Here is an 18,786-nt window from a genome sequence, read left to right on the forward strand (position 1 = left end):
AGAGGGGGGAGTGAGAGGGAGGGGTGAGAGGGAGGGGGAGTGAGAGAGAGTGGGGAGTGAGAGGGAGGGAGGTGTGAGAGAGAGGGGGAAGTGAGAAATATTGGGGTGAATGGTCTGAGAGAGAGAGAGAGGGGTGAAGGAGATGGGGTATACTGTATATGCTCTCTGCTGACCTCCTCTCTCTGGGTACCAACAATGAGTGGGGGGATGGTGAGCATGTTAGACTGTGGCAGACTCCACCCCCTGACCGCCCTCCCACCAGTTAGTATCCCTCTCTTTCCTCACCCTTTCTCTTATTTTCTGGCATCACCATCTTGTAGCCACTTTGATTGGTCATCAGGTGTGGAGAGGTGGGGCTGTAATTCAGCCCGATAGGGTTACTGTGACGTGGAGCGGGTACGTTCCTGTTATGTGATGCTGAACTCTCTCAGGAGTCAGATAGTGACAGGCGCAGTTGGAGTACCTTAGCATTGCCCATGTGTGCAATGTGGTATGCGCATACACCACACTAGGGATGAGCCGAACACCCCCCGGTTCGGTTCGCACCAGAACTTGCGAACGACCCCCGCGTTCGGTACGAACGTTAGAACCCCATTGAAGTCTATGGGACTCGAACGTTCGAATTGGAAAGTGCTAATTTTAACGGCTAATATGCAAGATATTGTCCTAAAAAGGGTTTGGGGACCTGGCTCCTGCCCCAGGGGACATGGGTCAATGCCTAAAATGTTTTTAAAAAATGGCCGTTTTGGCGGGAGCACTGATTTTAATGACGATTAAAGTGAAAAAAAAAAAGTGAAATATTCCTTTAAATATGGTGCCTGGGGGGTGTCTGTAGTATGCCTGTGAAGTGCCACGTGTTTCCCGTGTTTAGAACAGTCCCTGCACAAAATTACATTAAACGGAAATAACACCATTTAAAACTGCTTGCGGTTTTAATGTTATATCTGGTTCCTGCAATATGGATGAAAATCATTGAGAAACATGGCATGGGTAGCCCTCCCTGCCCATTACCAGCCTATTTGGGTCTTGTACGGATATTAAGGGGAACCCCGTACCCATATTAAAAAAAGGAAATGCGTGTGGCCCCCAGGCCCTATATACTCAGAACAGCAGTATACAGGCGGTGCAAACAAGACAGGGACTGTGTAGGTTTGTTGTGTTAAGTTGAATCTGTTTGTCATTTTCAACCGGTACATTTTTAAAGTGTAGCTCCAGTCAAAAAATCTATTTTTAAGCTTTTTGGAAAACATAGGGAAGGGTTATCACCCCTGTATAATTAGTTTTGTCGTCCATCTTTTTTCATCTCACTTGCTGCTGTCTCCTTGCGTTTGCAAGTAGGAAATGTTTGTAAGTTGGATGTTTGAAAGTAGGGGCCTGCCCTATATTATAGCGGTATGTACTGGGTACAGAGCACGCAGACAGCACGCACTATCTCCTAACACTACTGACTGCAAGCTCTATTATTAACCACTTGTTAGCCCAATGTTTGCATAAAGTGAAAGATGAAGTTATGCTGAGTAAATAGATATCAAACATGTCACTCTTCAAAATTGCACACGCCCGTGGAATGGCGCCAAACGTCGCTACTTAAAAAATCCCCATAGGCGACGCTTTAAATATTTTTTTACTAGTTACATGTTTTGAGTTGCAGAGGAGGTCTAGGACTAGAATTATTGCTCTCGCTCTAACATTCTCGGCGATACCTCACATGTGTGGCACATGCGAGCACATGGGGACATGGGCGCTTTAATTTTTATTTTATTTTTTTATTGTTCATTTTACTTTATTTATTTTAGTTTGACATTTTTTTCCCAAAAATATATTTTTGATCACTTTTATTCCTATTACAAGAAATGTAAACATCCCTTGTAATAGGAATATGGGGTGACAGGTCCTCTTTACAGTGAAATCTGGGGGGTCAATATGACCCCACATCTCACCTCTAGGCTGGGAAGCCTGAAATAAAAAATAAAAAAAGATTCTGGCTTTGATCGTACTGGCGAGTTGGTAGAAGCACCGGAGGGCGGTGAGGGGTGGGGGGCGTCTATGGCTGGGTATTTCAGGGTATCACCGAGTATGGCTGGGTATCTCTGAGTATGGCTGGGTATGGCAATTTATGGCAGGGTATTACAGAGTATTGGCGGGGTATTGGCGGGGTACTACAGAGTAATAGCAGGGTACTGCAGAGTATTGGGGGTACTGCAGAGTAATGGCGGGTACTGCAGAGTATTGGGGGGTACTGCAGAGTAATGGGGGTTACTGCAGAGTAATGGGGGGTACTGCAGAGTAATGGCAGGGTACTGCACTGCAGAGTAATGGCGGGGTACTGCACTGCAGAGTAATGGCGGGGTACTGCAGAGTAATGGCGGGGTACTGCAGAGTAATGGCAGGGTACTGCACTGCAGAGTAATGGCGGGGTACTGCACTGCAGAGTAATGGCGGGGTACTGCAGAGTAATGGCGGGGTACTGCAGAGTAATGGCAGGGTACTGCACTGCAGAGTAATGGCGGGGTACTGCACTGCAGAGTAATGGCGGGGTACTGCACTGCAGAGTAATGGCGGGGTACTGCAGAGTAATGGCGGGGTACTGCAGAGTAATGGCAGGGTACTGCACTGCAGAGTAATGGCAGGGTACTGCACTGCAGAGTAATGGCGGGGTACTGCAGAGTAATGGCGGGGTACTGCAGAGTAATGGCAGGGTACTGCACTGCAGAGTAATGGCAGGGTACTGCACTGCAGAGTAATGGCGGGGTACTGCAGAGTAATGGCGGGGTACTGCAGAGTAATGGCGGGGTACTGCAGAGTAATGGCAGGGTACTGCACTGCAGAGTAATGGCAGGGTACTGCACTGCAGAGTAATGGCGGGGTACTGCACTGCAGAGTAATGGCGGGGTACTGCAGAGTAATGGCGGGGTACTGCAGAGTAATGGCAGGGTACTGCAGAGTATGCACTGGTATTGCAGAGTATTGGCAGGGAATTGAGGGGTTAAATTCGGTGAGCAGCGATGTGGGCACTGCAGATGCAGCCCACATCGCTGCTGACACCGATCTCTTTCCCCTCCGCTGTACCGATCGGTACAGAAAGGGGAGGGAGGAACAGGCATCATAACATGACGCCGGTTTGTTTCCAAGTGATCACTCCGTCATTTGACGGAGCAATCACGTGGTAAACGGCCGCTATGAGCGGCCGTTTACCGTGATGCGCCGGGTCCTATGGACCCGGCGGTCACGGATGCTCTCGAGTGCGCACACCTCGGGGCACGCGAGAGCAGAATTCTGGGAGGCCGTTAATTAACGGCCTTTCTGAGTTAAACAACCGCCCTGAAGCCGTTAATCGGCAATGGGCAGTTGTTAAGTGGTTAAAGCTAGATCACTAGCTATATAGGTGAGGTGAATATAGTGGTGTATACTGCAGTCAGGGCACAGACAACAACCACTACACAGCAGCAAGATAGGAAATCAGCCAAAAACGATTGGTGTGTACTGTGTTGAAGGTACACAGAACACCCACTGCTTCAGATGCAAAGTAACACACTACAGGAGGCCGCCTTAAAGGCGGCCTTATATAGTGTGGGGCGTGCACTACACAGCCTGAGCTATGATTGGCCACAGGCAGGATGCCTGTGGCCAATCATGGCTCTCCTCGCTGCCGGCGCTGCGATTGGCCAAGCATGCGGGGTCACAGTGCATGCTTGGCCAATCATCGGGCAGCAATGCACTGCGCCAACGCAGTGCATTGTGGTCCGCGTGCGCGTCACTCGAATTTTGACGCGAACGGCCAAGACGTGCGGAATTCGCCGAACGCACGAACAGCCAATGTTCGAGTCGAACGTACGTTCGACTCGAACACGAAGCTCATCCCTACACCACACACATATGATACACCACTGGGCCTATATTAACCACTTCCGGACCGCTCCATGTACACCTACTGTGGCAGGGCAGCCTGGCTGCGCAAAATCATGTACCTGTACGTGATTTCGTACACGCGGTTTAGGGTCATTTTAATTTTTTTACACTTTTTTTTGGTGAATGGGTAAGGGGTACAATGTACCCGATACCCATTCACATAGTGGGGGTCCCGGATCTGGGAATCCCCTTGTTAAAGGGGGGCTTACAGATTCCGATACCCCCCCACCCGCAGACACCCACAACAACCAGGCAAGGGTTGGGATTGTGCGTGCTGTCTGCGTGCCCTGACCGTAGAATACACTGTTATATCCACCTATATAGCTAACTATATTGCTCTTTTTAAATAGAGCTTGCAGTCAGTTGTAGGAGATTGTGCGTGCTGTCTACGTGCCCTGACCACAGTCTACACCGCTATATCCACCTACATAGCTCTTCTCTATTTGAGCCATCTGCCATCTGCTGGAGTTAGTGGATGTTGTGTGTGCCTCCAGCACAATATACACTACCCAATTGCTGGTTTTCCCATCTCTCTTCAGGCCATTACCATGTCTGGAAGGCCAGCAAGGAGAGGCAGACAGGCGCGAGCCGATAAAAGAAGGCAAGCAGGCTCTGTGTTTAGAGACAACAGTGCTGGTCGTGGACGCGGTGCATCGTCATCATCAGCACGTGGCCATGGGACATGCTTGTCTTTCTTTTCGGCAGCTGGACATGTTGAGCCGCAACATGCCAATGACTTGGTAGAGTGGATGACCAAGCCCTCTTCATCCTCCTCATCTTCTCTCACCCAGGCTCAGGGTACTAGCAAAGCAGCTGCCAACGCATCGTATTCCCTCCTCTCAATGTCATCATCAGTGACTCCTTCCCTAGACCCACCACGTCTTCCTGAGGAGTCTCCTGAACTCTTTGAGCACAGTGTTGGGTACATGCTCCAGGAGGATGCCCAGTGTTTTGTAGGCTCTGATGATGATACTCAGCTAGAGGAAGGCAGTAGCGTGAGCGCAGAGAGAGGGGATGCTCAAGAAGGACAGCAATCTGGCAGTTCCACAAGCTGCAGCATACTTCCAGGTTTGCTCCAGCGATGAAGAGGGAGGGAATGATGAGGGCACTGACTCCACGTGGGTGCCTGGTAGGAGAGAGGAGAAGGAGGAGGAGGCACATGTCCAACGAGGCAGGATGCCCTTCGGGGGCAAGCTTAGGGGCAGCACACCGACTGAATCACACCGCAGTGCTCCGCCTGTGCAGGGCGCTTCCTCTGCACGTTATTCTAAAAGTTCTTTGGTGTGGGCCTTTTTTGAGACGAGTGCATCATATCGCACCACTGCAATTTGCAACATATGTCTCAAGCGTATCTCGCGTGGCCAAAACATCAGCTGCTTGGGCACCACATACTTGACCAGACATATGTTGACCTGCCATGCAGCTCGTTGGCAAGCGTACCTCAAAGACCCACACCAAAGAACAAAGCGGCCCTCTCCTTGCTCCTCATCAGCTGGCATCTCCAACCCCACTAGACCTTCAGTCCTCTCTGAAACCTGCTCTGAGAGGAATGAAGGTGTAGAATTAGGTGTGTCACAGCCAAGTGCTTCCGGGAACTCTGCTAGCAGTACACCCACGTCCGATTATAGCAGGCAAATGTCCCTGCCCCAGCTGCTGGACCGGCGAAAGAAGTTCACTCCCAGCCATCCACATGCCCAGCGGTTGAATGCTAGCTTGGCTAAATTGCTAGCACTTCAACTGCTGCCTTTTCAGTTGGTAGACTCGGCCCCCTTTCGTGTGTTTGTACAATGTGCGGTTCCTCAGTGACAGGTCCCCAAACGCCACTTTTTCTCACGGAAGGCGATTCCGGCTCTCTACCGGCATGTGGAAGGCAATGTCCTTGCCTCGTTGGACAGGGCGGACAGCGGTAAGGTGCATATTACCGCTGACTCATGGTCCAGCAGGCATGGACAGGGACGTTACCTGTCTTTCACGGCCCATTGGGTCACTCTTCTGGCAGCTGGGAAGGATGCAGGACAAGGTGCAGTAGTGTTGGAGGTTGTTCCACCACCACGCCTCCAAAATGCTACTATTGGTTGTGACACACCTCTCTCCTCCACCCCCTCCTCTTCTTCTTCCTCCATGGCCTCTTCCAGTGCTCTTTCCTCAGAACCAGCGGTGCTCCGTAGGCGTTCCAGGGGCTATGCAAGTACGCAGGCAAAACGATGCCATGCCATGCTTGCGCTGGTTTGTTTGGGGGACAGGAGCCACACTGGGGCGGATGTTTTGTCAGCTCTGCAGGTGCAGGCCGAGAGGTGGTTGACGCCACGCCAGCTTAAGCCAGGAATGGTGGTTTGCGACAATGGCACCAACCTCCTCTCCGCCCTCCGACAGGGACAACTGACCCATGTGCCCTGTGTGGCTCACATCCTTAACCTGGTGGTGCAGCGGTCCTTAGGCAGGTACCCGGGCTTACAGGATGTCCTGAAGCAGGCCAGGAAAGTCTGTGTGCATTTCCGCCGATCATTTAATGCCTGTGCTCGGCTGGCTGAGCTCCAAAAGGAGTTGAACCTGCCCAAGAACCGCCTTTTATGTGACATGCCCACCAGGTGGAACTCAACGTTGGCCATGCTGCAGCAGCTGCACATGCAGCAGAGGGCCATCAATGAGTACCTGTGCGACTACGGCACCAGGACAGGGTCAGGGGAGCTCGGTTTTTTCTCACCACGCCAGTGGGGCATGATCAGGGATGCATGCACTGTCCTGTCACCATTTGAGGAGGCCACAAGGATGGTGAGCAGTGACAGTGCATGCATCAGTGACACTGTACCTCTTATCCACCTCTTGGGGCATACGTTGCGTGGAATAATGGACAGGGCACTTGAGGCAGAACAGGGGCAGGAGGAGGAGGACTTCCTTGCCTCTCAAGACCCCCTTTATCCAGACAGTGTTCCTGCTGTGCCACCCATCACACAGGAAGAGGATGAGGAGGAGGAGGAAGAGGAGGATGAATGTGTCAGCATGGAGGTGAAGGCTGGCACTCAGCATCAGCAGCAGCAGCAGCAGCAGTCTTGTAGGGATGATTTTCAGTCCCAAGAAACCCGTGGACTTGTACGTGGCTGGGAGGAGGTAGCTGCGGATCATGTTGTCCTTAGTGACCCAGAGGACTCCGGACCGAATGCCTCAGCTAACCTACGCTGCATGGCCTCCCTGATCCTGCAAAGCCTGAGGAAGGATCCTCGTATTCTTCGGATCAAGGAGAGGGACCATTACTGGCTGGCCACTCTCCTTGATCCACGGTACAAGGGTAAGGTTGCTGACCTTATCTTGCTGTCTCAGAGGGAGCAGAGGATGAGACATCTCCGGGAGGCCTTGCAGAAAGGTCTGTGCAACGCGTTCCCAGAGACTGGGAGGTTACAAACTCCTGGTCCCGGACAACGTGTTGCTGTGGCATCGGTCAGAAGGAGAAGGTGGCCGTCTGACCGATGCTTTCAGGCAATTTTTTTAGTCCACAGCCCCAAGGTATGATCGGTTCCAGCAACCATCGCCAGCGTCTGATTTACATGGTGCAGGAATACCTAGGGGCAAGGTCAGACTTGGACAACTTTCCCACCGAAAATCCTCTGGCTTACTGGGTCTTGAGAATGGATCACTGGCCAGAGCTTGCACACTATGCAATTGAGCTACTGGCCTGTCCTGCATTCAGCGTTCTTTCGGAACGCACCTTCATTGCCACTGGTGGCTTTGTTACCAATCACAGGGTGCGCCTTTCCACCGATTCAAGATGAATCAGTCTTGGATCACCCACAGCTACCAAGCACCTGAAGCTGATGTAACCGAATATTTTTTTTTTAAATATCACATCCCTTCAAGACTGGCTATGCTGATGCTGAGTGACTGTCCTGTTATATTGATTGTCTATCCTCTTCCTCCTCCGCTGATATGTTGGAAGAACATTTTTGGTTCTTGGTGATGCCACCAGCCCAATTTTTCTGCCCCTGTTTAACAGGGGCGTTTAATTACAATTTTTGATGCAATGCTTTGCAGCAGGGCTCATTCCTGCACTACAACTAGAGTATATGGGAGAGGTTGCAGTGTCGTGGCACCAGCACCAGTGCCTAAGGCCCACTTTTTCTGCCCCTGTTTAACAGGGGCATTTAATTACAATTTTTGATGCAATGCTTTGCAGCAGAGCTCATTCCTGCACTACAACTAGAGTATATGGGAGAGGTTGCAGTGTTGTGGCACCAGCACCAGTGCCTAAGGCCCAATTTTTCTGCCCCTGTTTAACAGGGACGTTTAATTACAATTTTTGATGCAATGCTTTGCAGCAGGGCTCATTCCTGCACTACAACTAGAGTATATGGGAGAGGTTGCAGTGTTATGGCACCAGCACCAGTGCCTAAGGCCCAATTTTTCTGCCCCTGTTTAACAGGGGCGTTTAATTACAATTTTTGATGCAATGCTTTGCAGCAGGGCTCATTCCTGCACTACAACTAGAGTATATGGGAGAGGTTGCAGTGTTGTGGCACCAGCACCAGTGCCAGCAGCCCAATTTTTCAGCCCCTGTTTAACAGGGGCATGTAATTACAAGTCTTGATATAATATTTCACAGGAGGGCCCGTTCCTGTGCCCACCCAGAGTAACTGTGAGGACTTATAGTGTTGTGGCACCAGCACCACAACCACCAAAGGTCAATTTTTCTACCACTGTTCAACAATGGCATGTAATTACAATTCTTGATATAATAGTTCACAGCAGGGCGCTCCAGCGCCCACCAAGAGTCACTTTGAGGGCTTACAATGTTGTGGCAAAACCAACACCTTGTTCCGCCATTTCTGCAGAGCATATAGGGCAGGCCCCTACTTTCAAAAATCCAACTTACAAACATCTCCTACTTGCAAATGGAAGGAGACAACAGCAAGTGAGATGAAAAAAGACGGATGGCAAAACAAATTATACAGGGGTGATAACCCTTCCCTATGTTTTCCAAAAAGCTTAAAAAGAGATTTTTTGACTGGAGCTACACTTTAAAAATGTACCAGTTGAAAATTACAAATTCTACTTAACATAACAAACCTACACAGTCCCTGTCTTGTTTGCACCGCCTGTATACTGCTGTTCTAAATATATAGGGCCTGGGGGCACCACGTCTTTCCTTTTTTTTAATATGGGTACGGGGTTCCCCCATAATATCCGTACAAGACCCAAAGGGGTTGGTAATGGGCAGGGAGGGCTACCCATGCCATTTTTCTCAATGATTTTCAATCATATTGCAGGAACCAGATATAACATTAAAATCGCAAGCAGTTTGAAATTACTTTTTTTCCGTTAAATGTCATTTTGTGCAGGGACTGTTCTAAACACGGGAAACACGTGCCACTTCACAGGCATACTATAGACACCCCCCAGGCACGATATTTAAAGGAATATTTCACTTTTTTTTCACTTTAATCGTCATTAAAATCAGTGCTCCCGCCAAAACGGCCATTTTTAAAAACATTTTAGGCATTGACCCATGTCCCCTGGGGCAGGAGCCAGGTCCCCAAACCCTTTTTAGGACAGTATCTTGCATATTAGCCATTAAAATTAGCACTTTTAATTTCGAACGTTCGAGTCCCATAGACTTCAATGGGGTTCTAACGTTCGTATGAATTTGGGGTCCGTTCGAAAGTTCTGGTGCAAACCGAACCGGGGGGTGTTCGGCTCATCCCTACCTATAGGTATGTTTTGCTTCTAAATATGGAGGTGGAGGCGAGAAAAGCACACTCTTATGCACTTTACACACGGTTGGACATTCCGATAGAAAAAGTCAGATCGGATTATGTTGTCGGAAAATCCATTCGTGTGTGGGCTCTATTGGACTTTTTTGAGAGCTGGATCTAAAATTTTCCAACAACAAAATCCAATCAGACTTTTTCCGGTCACGTGTAGAGAATTCCGACACGCAAAGTGCCACGCATGCTCAGAAAAAATTTGGAGACGAAAGCTATTGGCTACTGGCCTCTATGTAGTCCCGTTGTACTTTTTGGACATCATCTCATTCCGAATGATTGGATTTTCCGACAACTTTGTGCGACTGTGTGTATGCAAGACAAGTTACGGAAAAAATCTGATGGATTTTGTGGTCGGAGTGTCTGACCATGTGTATGGGGCATTACTCTGTCCCATTGCCAACACTTCAGCTACACTCCACAAGCCCCCCACCCAAAGTGACTTCCGTCACAGCCTCAATAAAAGAACATTCCACAGCTGAATGGTATTTTTATTTATTTTTTCATTAGTACAAGTCCCATCTACCTGTGCCTATCTCCCCGTGCCCTTTCGAATTGATCTTCAAAAAAGATTTTCAAAATTTGCCTATTGACTTCAAAGGGATTTGCATTTACATCTACAATGTCAAGAAAGTGCCACACCCTTATCTGTTGGAAAATTCAAATTCAAAGCGTGAAGGATGGAATTTTTGCGGCACAACTATTACATAAAATATATTTATTTTTTGTAAACCAAAAAAAAAAAAAACATGTATATAACGTGAATTGCGCTAACTACCACCACAAATTATTAAATGTCAAATATCACTTCCACAGTGTTATATAAAACTTTATAAGGGGCCGTGCATAAATTAATACTCCTATAAGATTACTTACTCCACCCTTAATAGGAGCATGTATCTTCTATAGTGGTAAAAAATAGTATAAAGTGCAATTCATTATTATAAACGATACTGTAGCTCAAAAATACTACAAGCAAAAAAACTAAAAATTGTATGTGAACAAAACAATTAATTCTAGTGCACAATAAATGTCCTGAGTGAGTGATCACTCCGGTGCCAATAAGTTCCTCCTGTATAAAGTGCTCCTTTAATAAAGTGCTTCTTATATCTACCAAACAAGTGACTTCACCACCACCAGCCATAATGGCCACTCACCAAAATTAAATCTGTATATGCGCCTTTAGTTCATTTAGGATAACCACTCCTTTGGGGGTTTCACCAACAGCCTCTCCAAGCGGTAAATGGAAACCTCTCGTGCTAATTTTTTTTTCTCATAAAGATATATGAATGGCCATCATAGTGTAGTATATCAAAAATGTATTAAAAAAATTAAAAAACAAAATATAAACTCACACGTGCCTTTGCCTATGCCGGCACCAAGCCTGTCCAGCCGTGTACGTGGGGATGGGGTTCAGGTCTGTCACGCTATCACTTTTATCCCCTCTGAGTAGCGTCCCCCAGCCTCCGAGTGCGTTTCAAGCCTCGTTCATGTATACCGTATTCTTCACACTATGAAGAAAAATATTTACAGCCACAATGTCTGAATTTTAAGCCCTTGTACACACGGTCGGACGTTCCGAGAACCAAATCCGTCGGATTTTGTCAGACGGATTTTGTCCGAAACTGTTGCATACACACGGTCGGACAAAGTTGTCGGAAACAGAACGTGATGACGTTATTTCAATACGACGGGACTACGTTCAGGCTAGTAGCCAATAGCTTTGGTGTAGGAATTTGATCTGAGCATGCGTGGCACTTTGTCCGATCGGAATTCTCTACACATGATTGGAGCATTTTGTCGGAAAATTTTACCAACAAGTTGGAAAACTTGGTCCGTCAGATACTCCGACGGAAACAGTCCGATGGAGACCACACACAGTCTGAAAATATCCAACAAAACGGTCCGATCGGACACATTGCGTCGGAATCTCCGACCGTGTGTACAAGGGCTTAGATGCAGTTGCCGAACTTACCAACAAATCGAACCCAAGCGCATTGCCCAACACTATGCAGCACAATGGTCTGAATTAGAAAATAAAAAAAAATGTGAGATTCTCCTGCAGAAAATTGTGATAGACAATTATACCAGCCAATGGGAATAATATAATGTCTTGAATAAAATAAAATGTAAACCTTTAAACATGTATAATATTGTACATATTCTTCTATATATTATATATATATTTAATAATGACTCTAAATATAGACATTTTTTTAGCCCTATATATAGAATTCTGACTTTCATTTTTTTTTCTGTACAGGTGGATTGATGAACCAACAATTTCAGTCGTGTTGATCTTCATGCAACTAAGTCTTACGAGAAATGATCCATATGGGTGTCTGATGTGACTCAAAGTCTTAAATGAAGTTCCCTGGATGATTCACACAGGATACAAATCATATCAGTGTTCAAAGTGTTCTAAATGTTTTGGATCCTCTTCAACATTGATTCAGCCTCAGAGGACAACAGGAGAGAAGTCAATTCAGTGTTCTGGAAGTGACAACAGCTTTACAGTAAAGTCCAACCCATAGATACATAAGAGGAGTCATTTCAGAAGCCATTTCTTGTTTGGAACGTGATCAAGGTTTTACAATGGAGGCAAAACAAATCGCACACCAGAAGGTTCACACTGGAGAGAAACCTTTTCAGTGTTCTGAATGTGACAAAGCTTATACATATAAGTCAGCTCTTACCAGACATGAGAGGATTCACACTGGAGAGAAGCCATATCAGTGTTCTGAATGTGGAAAAGCTTTTAAATCGAAGGCACAGCTTATCACACATAAAACGATTCACACTGGAGAGAAGCCATATCAGTGTTCTGATTGTTGTAAATGTTTTACAAAGAAGGCACAGCTTATCACACATAAAATGATTCACACTGGAGAAAAGCCATATCAGTGTTCTAAATGTGACAAAGCTTTTAGAGGGAAGGCAGAGCTTAAAAAACACGAGAGGATTCACACTGGAGAGAAGCCATATCAATGTTCTTATTGTTGTAAAGCTTTTTTATCAAAGGCACAGCTTATCTCACATGAAAAGATTCACACTGGAGAAAAGCCATATCCGTGTTCTGAATGTGACAAAGCTTTTAGTGGGAAGCCGCAGCTTATCAAACATAAGAGGATTCACATTGGAGAGAAGTCATATCAATGTTCTGAATGTGAAAAGGGTTTTACGTATAAGGAAAACCTCCTCAGACACCAGAAGGTTCACACTGGAGAGAGGCCATATCCGTGTTCCGAATGTGGCAAAGCCTTTGGAGAGAAGTCAGTTCTCGTCTTACATCAGAGGATTCACACTGGAGAGAGGCCATATCAGTGTTCTGAATGTGATAAAGCTTTTACACGAGCGGATCACCTTATGAAACACAAGCGGAGCCACACTGGAGAGAAACCACATCAATGTCCTGAATGTGGAAAAATGTTTTCACAAAAGTCAAACGTTATCACACACCAGATGATTCACACTGGAGAGAAGTCATATCAATGTTCAGAATGTGATAAAGCTTTTACATCGAAGTCAGATCTTATCACACACCAGATGATTCACACTGGAGAGAAGCCATATCAATGCTCCAAATGTGACAAAGCTTTTAAAACCAAGCCGGAGCAAATCAAACATGAAATGATTCACACTGGAGAGAAGCCACATCAATGTCCTGAATGTGAAAAACATTTTGCACATAAGTCAAGCCTTCTCACACACCAGAGGGTTCACACTGGAGAGAAGTCATATCAATGTTCAGAATGTGACAAAGCTTTTACAATAAAGTCAAACCTTATCAGACACCAGAGGACTCACACTGGAGCGAAGCCATATCAGTGTTCTGAATGCAACAAAGCTTTTATAACCAAGTGGGAGCTTACCATACATGAGAGGCTTCACACTGGAGAGAAGCCTTATCAGTGTTCTGAATGTGCCAAAACGTTTAAGACAAGGGATGAGCTTATCATACATGAGAGAAGTCACACTGGAGAGAAGCCATATCAGTGTTCAGAATGTGATAAAGCTTTTACACAGAGGGAAAGCCTTATAGTACATGAGAGGATTCACACTGGAGAGAAGCCTCATCAGTGTTCTGAATGTGCCAAAGCTTTTAAATCGAGGATGGAGCTTAGCATACATGAGAGGATTCACACTGGAGAGAAGCCTTTTCGGTGTTCTGAATGTGACAAAGATTTTACAATCAAGCAGGATCTTATCAGACATGAGAGGGGTCACACTGGAGAGAAGCCACATCAATGTCCTGAATGTGGAAAGACATTTGCACATAAGGCAAACCTTATCCTACACCAGAGGGTTCACACTATGGAGAAGCCATATCAGTGTCCTGAATGTAACAAAGCTTTTATACAGAAGTCCCATCTTATCACACACCTGAGAGTTCACACTGGAGAGAAGCTCTGAATGTGACAAAGCTTTTACAGTTAATGCCGAGCTAATCAAACACCAGAGGATTCACAAGCTTCAGCTGCAGAGAAGAAACTCTGAAAGAAGTGGGGATATAAAAGGGGTAGCAGCTAAACCACAATGAAAGAGTTACAGGTATTCCATTAGTTTCACACCTCATATCTCACAAGCTAGTAAAAAGCGAAAAAAGTATTCTATGCTACTTTGAAAAACAAACTAAAGTTTGTGAGAAACAGAAATGTAATGGACAGATGTATTTAGTGTATGTCCATCAGACACATACCTAGAAAGTCTTTTACTATTCTACCTTGTGATGGTTTTTTCATATAAGCATCAATGACTGAACTATGTCTACTCACAATTCTCATGTTTTTTGGAGCTATGACTGAACATGTAATGCATATCCATGATTCACTAACTGAGCTGTATTCCCAAGTGTTTTCTTCTTGCCTGATCCCGACTTAATACATTTACAACACTGCCTCAGTACTATGACTGGCTAGTGGTCAAATGTCATCTTGCCAAGTCTCCGAAGCCTACATGGGAGAGTCCATTACAGGTTCTGCTGACTAGTTCTATATCAGTCAAGCTTGAGGGCTTCAGCTAAGCCTGCCTTGTCCACACCACCCATTACATGTTCCACCTGCCCTACCATGATCCATACCCGTTGTTCACATTCCACCTCCTCTCATGGATGACAGCTTTGCATGCAACTTTGTAATTGGGAGACCAGCCAGAGAAACATCTCTACTTGGTGAGAAAACAACGACTTGATCTGGCGTGGGCCCTCCAACAGTGAGTTGCTGCTATTTTATGGGATGTGTTCAACAGTACCACTTAATCCCAGCTGGCCACTTGCATGTCATTCAGTTCTGCCAAGTCCAGTTCTGCCAAGTCTAAGGGAATCCATTAGTTGAAGATTGGATTTCCTTTATTATCTTGTTTCTCTGCCCAGCTATTGCTCATCTCCACAGACCAATCACACGGTACAACTGCAAATGATCCAAACTGCAAAAGGGGGGACTGAAATTCTTCTGATTGGTGTTCTCTTTATTGAGTCGGCCTGGACAGGTCTTTTTATTGAGTAAACTTTGTTTGTGAAGAAAACTTTTTGACCCGGGAAATGTAAAAATGTTGCCCCTGTAGTATAACTATGGGCAAATTCAATAATTACATACATTGTACAATCTGTCATTAACCATTTTCTCTCCCTAAGCCCTTCTTAGTTCCACAGCTTTTTATTTAATGTTTTTGCCATTGTTTCTTTTCTTACTACTGCACCTTGAAGAGTTGAAGTTTACTCCTCAAATGTTTTATTCATCAGTTTTTTGGGACAATTAAATTTGGTGTGTATCTGCCACAGGGTGGTCCTGGGGATACATTACAAAAAAATCACACATGCCACGTCCCAATAATTAACTTTTCTAAAAAACTCAACAGGAATTGTTGACAATAATGGACTTTTTAGGCATAGATATAAAAATAACAAAAGAAGGGGGGGGGGGGGAGGAGATAAATTTAAAACAATTTTTATTTTTCTAAAAAGAAAAAACAAACCAGATCTCAATACTTCCTGTCCTGTCTAGCATATTAGAGGTACATCACATTCTGTATATATTCCCATAGGTATCCAACATAGGGACATTAAAGTAGAAGAAAACTCCCCTATCGTTTTCAGCCAAGGAAGCTGCCATCTTTGCCTCTGTTTAATCTTCAACTGCTATGGTGCTGCACATGTGATTCGTTATGACACCAGCCATTGGATGGTTTGATAGTTTGGCTGAGAGCACAGCCAATGTGCAGTTAGCATTCCTGGCGTGCCTTTTTTTTTTTAACTGTTTAAATCCACGGGTTTACTTCCTCTTTAAGGAACAAATGACCATCAATACAGGAGATAATTTGCATAGACAGGATAACAATTAAGAATCAGCTCAGAGATATTTAGATGCTCTACATGTTTCCCGTTCATCATAACGCTTCATCAGGAGCTTATAATTTTTCTAAAAATGGAAAAAACATAGCATTAAGATAGTTTGTAATAAGACAGAGTGATCAATCATAAAAAAAATTGTACAGTTAATTCCCAGAATAATTACAAATACAATAAAGCAAGTGTATTACCCTTCTTTGTATTTGTAATTATTCTGGGAATTAACTGTACAATTCTTTATGATTGATTACTCTGTCTTATTACAAACTAGCTTAATGCTATGTTTTTTCCATTATTTTTAGAAAAATTATAAGCTCCTGATGAAGTGTTATGATGAACGTGAAACATGTAGAGCATCTAAATATCTCTGAGCTGATTCTTAATTATTATCCTGTCTATGTAAATTATCTCCTGTATTTATGGTCATTTGTTCCTTAATGTCCCTATGTTGGATACCTATGGGAATATATACAGAATATATGTACCTCTAATACGCTAGACAGGACAGGAAGTATTGAGATCTGGTTTGTTTGTTTTTTGTTTTTTTTAGAAAAATTAAAACTTTTTTAAATTTATCTCCCCCCCCCCCCCTTCTTTCATTATTTTAATATCTATGCCTACAAAGTCCATTATTGTCAACAATTCCTGTTGAGTTTTTTAGAAAAGTTTTTTTTTGGGACAGATAGCTTTAATTTGGTAGTAAATTTTGGATTCATATATTGTTATTTCCTTGTTTTTTTAGGGGATAAATAGTAAAAAAAATAAGTATTTTGCTGTTATTTATCCCAATGCAGCATTAATGTAATGTGTGCACCACCCCATATATTTACTCCAAGATATAAACAACGTCTGTTGATTAAAACAATGTCTCATTGGTGCAATGTTTATGTAATGGGACTGGGAAAGGTAAAGCTCAAGGTGAAGTCTGCATTTTACTTTTGCAAAGCTTTATTCCTCTTTTGTACGTTACAACGCGATGCACACAACGTTTATGTAAACTGTAAGCCCCCGTACACCCGGACGGACATTCCGACAACAAAATCCGTCGGATTTTGTCCAACGGACTTTGTCCGAAACCAGTGTTGCATACACACGGTCAGACAAAGTTGTTGGAAAATCTATAGTTCTGAACGTGATGACGTTATTTAGTTAGGACAGGACTACGTTCAGGCTAGTAGCCAATAGCCTTGGTCTAGGAATTTGATCTGAGCATGCGTGGCCTTTTGTCCGATCGGAATTCTCAGACAAAGTCCGATGGGATCATGTTATCGGAAAGTTTTACAGCCCAGCTCTAAAACTTTGTCTGTCTGACATTCCGATGGAAACAGTCCAATGGAGCCCATACACAGTCGGATTATCCGACAACACGGTCTGATCGGACATTTTCCGTCCGAATGTCCGACAAGGGCTTAGTGTAACATTACAATTATGTTAAACCCTAATTTTTTTAAATTAAAATGTTTATTTTTTATCGTTATAATACAGGATGTACATAGCACCAACAGTTTACAACATAAGGGCAGACAGTACAGTTACAAGAAGAATTTTGGGCACCCCAGAGGCGGGGTGGTGAAGGTTAGGTGGAGGCAGGATAGGCTTTTCCAAAGAGAAGGATTTTCAGGGATAAGTGGACAGAGTAGGAGATAGTTGGACAGATTGGGGTTGGGGAGTTTCAAAGGATGGGAGAGGCTCTGGAGATGTCCTAGAGGCAAGCAGGGGAGGAGGTGAGAAGAGTGCTAGAGAGCAGGAGATCTTGGGAGGAATGAAGACAACAATTTGGTTGGTGTTTTGAGACTAGGTTAGAGATGGAGCTGGAGGCTGAGTTGTGGGGGGCTTTGTTAGTTGTTTGTATTTTTAATTTCATTTGTTGGGTGAGTGGCAGCCAATGGAGGAATTGGCAGAGATGGGTTGGAGACGCTGAGTGGTTTGTAAGGTGGATGAGTGGCAGCAATAGTCATAATGGACTAGATTAGAGTTAGTGACTAATGGTTAGAGATTAGAAATGGTTCAATATCTTTTTGTAAGTCATCTCTATCTAGATAGAATTTTCCATTTTTTAAAGAAATGTTTAATCAGAATTTCTTTGTGGGGCCAGCTATGTGTGAGATCATTTTTTTTTTAATGGTTTGTTTGTGCAGCTGGAGGCGCCTGAAGCTGTGTGTAGGCAGCCTGTGTTACTCTATGGGGATGAAGCAGCTGTACAATCACCAATACAGAGCCTAATTTGATCGGCATGAATATACAGAATGCGAAGCCCCAAATTCAGACCGTGTGATCCTAATGTGATGTTTGAGGTTTTTAGCGCTGTCCCTGATCACTAGTAGGGATGGGCGTGTGGTTCGGGCCGAGCATAAGTTGACTCAGAATACACGGTTGCACGTATTTCATATTTAATTTCCAATTATTCAAGGAGATTTAGACCACCGCAATTAGACCATGGTGATCAGGGTGGAGCTGCCCTGATTTTCGCGGTCTGTTTAGGGAGGAGATACAGGAAGTGCCAGATTCAGTTTTTTTTTTAATATATAGTTTGGGGGGGCGTAGATTACACAGCATAAGCACTGTACTGTTTAATCTGCTTTAACCACTTGCAGACCGGACCAATTTGCTGGTCAAAGACCAGACCACTTTTTGCGATTCGGCACTGCGTCGCTTTAACTGACAATTGCGCGGTCGTGCGACGTGGCTCTCAAACAAAATTGATGTCCTTTTTTTCCCACAAATAGAGCTTTCTTTTGGTGGTATTTGATCACCTCTGCGGTTTTTATTTTTTGCGCT

At 44.9% G+C, this 18,786-nt stretch overlaps 1 protein-coding gene across 1 annotated transcript in view; it reads left to right on the plus strand.

Annotated features, from left to right (window-relative positions):
- LOC143956796 (uncharacterized) overlaps positions 1 to 15,546 on the plus strand; it is a 37,154-nt gene extending 21,608 nt beyond the window's left edge. Inside the window, 2 exon segments of the mRNA XM_077466970.1 lie at positions 11,926 to 14,068; positions 14,070 to 15,546. Of these exon segments, the coding sequence (XP_077323096.1) occupies positions 12,258 to 14,068; positions 14,070 to 14,202 (1,944 nt within the window). The 5' untranslated portion in view covers positions 11,926 to 12,257 and the 3' untranslated portion in view covers positions 14,203 to 15,546.
- Positions 15,547 to 18,786: the final 3,240 nt, after the last annotated feature.

Source organism: Lithobates pipiens, unplaced genomic scaffold, assembly GCF_037356315.1.
Source record: "Lithobates pipiens isolate NorthernLeopardFrog02 unplaced genomic scaffold, aLitPip1_a1.2 Scaffold_41, whole genome shotgun sequence".
Taxonomy (NCBI): domain Eukaryota; kingdom Metazoa; phylum Chordata; class Amphibia; order Anura; family Ranidae; genus Lithobates; species Lithobates pipiens.